The following is a 2,954-nucleotide window of genomic DNA, read 5'->3' on the forward strand; positions in this document are numbered from 1 at the left end:
TGTGTGTGTGTGTGTGTGTGTGTGTGTGTGTGTTTGGGGGTTGCAGGAAGGAATGTTTCAGCAGAGTAAACAGTGTGAAGCTTCCTGTAGAAAACACTTCAAAGCCAACGAGAGGAAACCAGGAAAACACACACACACACACACACACACACACACATACATCAAAGGCAGGTAGGAGTCATCTATCAACACATGAAAATTAAAACCTGTAGAGAGTACACACACACACACACACACACACGCGATCAGATACTTTCCACAATAACAACTTGAAAATTGCGTCACTCACTTTTTATACACCCCTAAAAAATCTAAATTGTTATTTTAAAGCTGAAAACATCATTCAATGAATCCAATAGTCGATCAACAATTGTCAAATAGTCTGATTATTGATTAAATAATTTTTCCAGGGTAACATCTCACCGCCGGTTGGACCAACTTCTAGTTTTGGGTAAACGCCAGCTGTTAATTTCTTTACTCTGTAGGCCAACGGGTAAATTCGGTCTCAAGCCTAACTTTGGGAAAATGTATGTTATTGTTGAGATATGAAAGCATCAATCAAGCATGTTAGAAGAATGGGAAGCAAACACTTTGAAATAACAATTGAAATAGTTTGCCCTTGTTTGCTCAGCGCCGTTAAATTGTAGGCCTATGTACGTGACGCTGGCGTTTTCTACCCGGAAATTACTGTAAACAAACCATAGACAGTTAAAGAAATGGACCAACAGATCCCGTTGCTCTGGACGGAAACCAGTGAAGGACATTAGAAGCACTTTTCAGTGATAGCCGAGTATTACTGTGCAGCCTCCAACTGAGATTGAAGACGTAGATGTGACGTGAGCAACCTGTCTGAAAGTTGTAAGTCTTCTGGTAGCTGTGCAAGAGAAATCTCAATCAGTCCCAATCTTGCAGAGACGGAGAGTGTAGGTATATGATGGGAGATAACATAGGCACAGGCTAATTATTGCTAACTAAAATGCTAGTTAACAATTAAACCTAAACAGCTAATGGAAGTCCAAACCGTCTGCGTGCTTCTCCTGGCAATACGGTGATTTGTCGACTATGCAAAGGCAAGTCGCTTGGTTATGACACAATCATTAGCCTATTTTTATAAAAACGTCTGCTACGGAGCAATAACATGAGGTACGAGGTAATGGAGCCTTATATACATTGTTGTGTTCCTTTAGAAATAAACAATGTAGAAATTAAGTCTTTAAACACTCCAGATGTAAAGTTATTCGCTGTGAAAGTGTAGCCAAAATGAATGGAAGTCAATGGGATGCTAACGGTAGGTGAGTGCTTGGTAGCATCAAAATGGCGCCATAAGAGCTACGCTTTGTGGAACTAACACTGTGATAGGTTCTATTTAAAAAAAGATTGTAGAAGCAGGAATACAGCCAGAAAACCTATAGAAAAGATCAACAACTGTTCTTTAGCATTACAAAAAAATATATGCAGTAATGTAAAAAAATTATGGTTTGCATGAGAGGAAAGAAGAGTAAGAGTAAAGAATATTATGACAACGTTTTGAGGAATCTGAAGAAATTTTATCAACAGAATTTATTTGTTTCTAAGCACAAAATCTGATTAAAAAAACATAACTGGTTGCTTTTTTTCACCTAGAAGCTATTCCACTATCATTTCTTCTTGAACTGTTGATTTTCTGGTTCTGCTTAGGCTGCAAAAACAACCCTCCACCCTCACGGTTGGAGTTTATCAGAATTAAGTTCCTTATTTAGTAGATTTTATAGGCACAATATAACCAACAATAGACCAGATGCAGAAAAAAATGTGTTTAAAAGCGCTGTTTCAAAGGGAGGAAACGGCCAATTACCATTTTCTTTTAAGGAGTTTGGTGTGGAGCAGAGGACGGCACATCTACCTCCATCTCCACAGACAGGACAGGACTGAGAGTGTCTGGCTGTAGAGACATTGTTACACCCTAGCTTTTACCTTATCTTATTACAGTTTATCCAAATGCAGGCTGCTTCCAAAAGCCAAAAATCACATAAACATGAGCTTTGGGTGTTTTTCAATTCAGCGTTGGTCAGGTACTCAACATAACACGTATTCCGTGAAGTTTCACACTCACACGCCATCTTCATGGGAGACAGAGACCCAGTAAAAACTACATAATTCAGATTGTATAGTATTGTCGCGTATTGGGTGTTTGAAGTCCTCTATGGTGATTACATGTGTGCCGATTTCAGTGAGACATCAGACTTATTGAAAATACGTTTAAATTCCGTTTTCTGAGTTGTGCAGATTTACAGTAAAGCGAGACATCCTTAAATAAGCGCTGTGTACATTGGAGTTTGGTTTCTAGCGTTACGTAAAAAAAAAGAGCTGCCTGGGCTCCAGTTCCGAGAGACAGGTAAGATAGGTAGCGTGACTAACGCAACCTGACTTTAAAACACTGCGGGCTTACGACTGTTTACACGAAATGGTATCTTCAAACTTCAGTAGGCCTACATTTTATCTACTAGTTCAGTTATGCAAAATGCGTAGTTTACATCCACAGAAAGATGTGACAGAGAACTTTTTAGGACACTTGAGACGACGCAGCCGCAGCTTTAACTGGCATAAATGTCGTTAAAACAACACGGTAAAGGTGGAATTGGGGGGTTTACCTTAAAACCGCATCGCTCCTGGTTTGCTCTTCTGCTGCCTGGGGTCGTAGATCCACAACAGGAGCATAAAACCAGGAATAGACCGGAGAGAGAGATGAAGAAACTCCGAGGAGCCGCCATTCCTCCCTCACGTCTGAACAACTCTGAGACAGCCAGGACACGAGAGGAGGAGGAGAAGGGGGTGTGTTTGCGTGTGTGTGTGTTTGTGTGTATGTGTGTGTGTGTGTGTGTGCGTGTGCATGCGTTCATGTGTGTGTGTGTGTGTGCGTGTGTGTGTATGGGTGTGTGTGTGTGCGTGTGCATGCGTTCATGTGTGTGTGTGCG

General features: G+C 40.9%; 1 protein-coding gene across 1 annotated transcript in view; it reads right to left on the reverse strand.

Moving 5' to 3' along the window:
* il17rd (interleukin 17 receptor D) overlaps positions 1-2,805 on the reverse strand; it is a 32,767-nt gene extending 29,962 nt beyond the window's left edge. Inside the window, exon 1 of the mRNA XM_034869476.1 lies at positions 2,631-2,805. Within this exon, the coding sequence (XP_034725367.1) occupies positions 2,631-2,750 (120 nt within the window). The 5' untranslated portion in view covers positions 2,751-2,805. The remainder of the gene's footprint in view (positions 1-2,630) is intronic.
* Between the last annotated feature and the right edge of the window lie 149 nt (positions 2,806-2,954).

The sequence above is a fragment of the Etheostoma cragini genome, chromosome 4 (genome assembly GCF_013103735.1).
Source record: "Etheostoma cragini isolate CJK2018 chromosome 4, CSU_Ecrag_1.0, whole genome shotgun sequence".
NCBI classification, from domain to species: Eukaryota; Metazoa; Chordata; class Actinopteri; order Perciformes; family Percidae; genus Etheostoma; species Etheostoma cragini.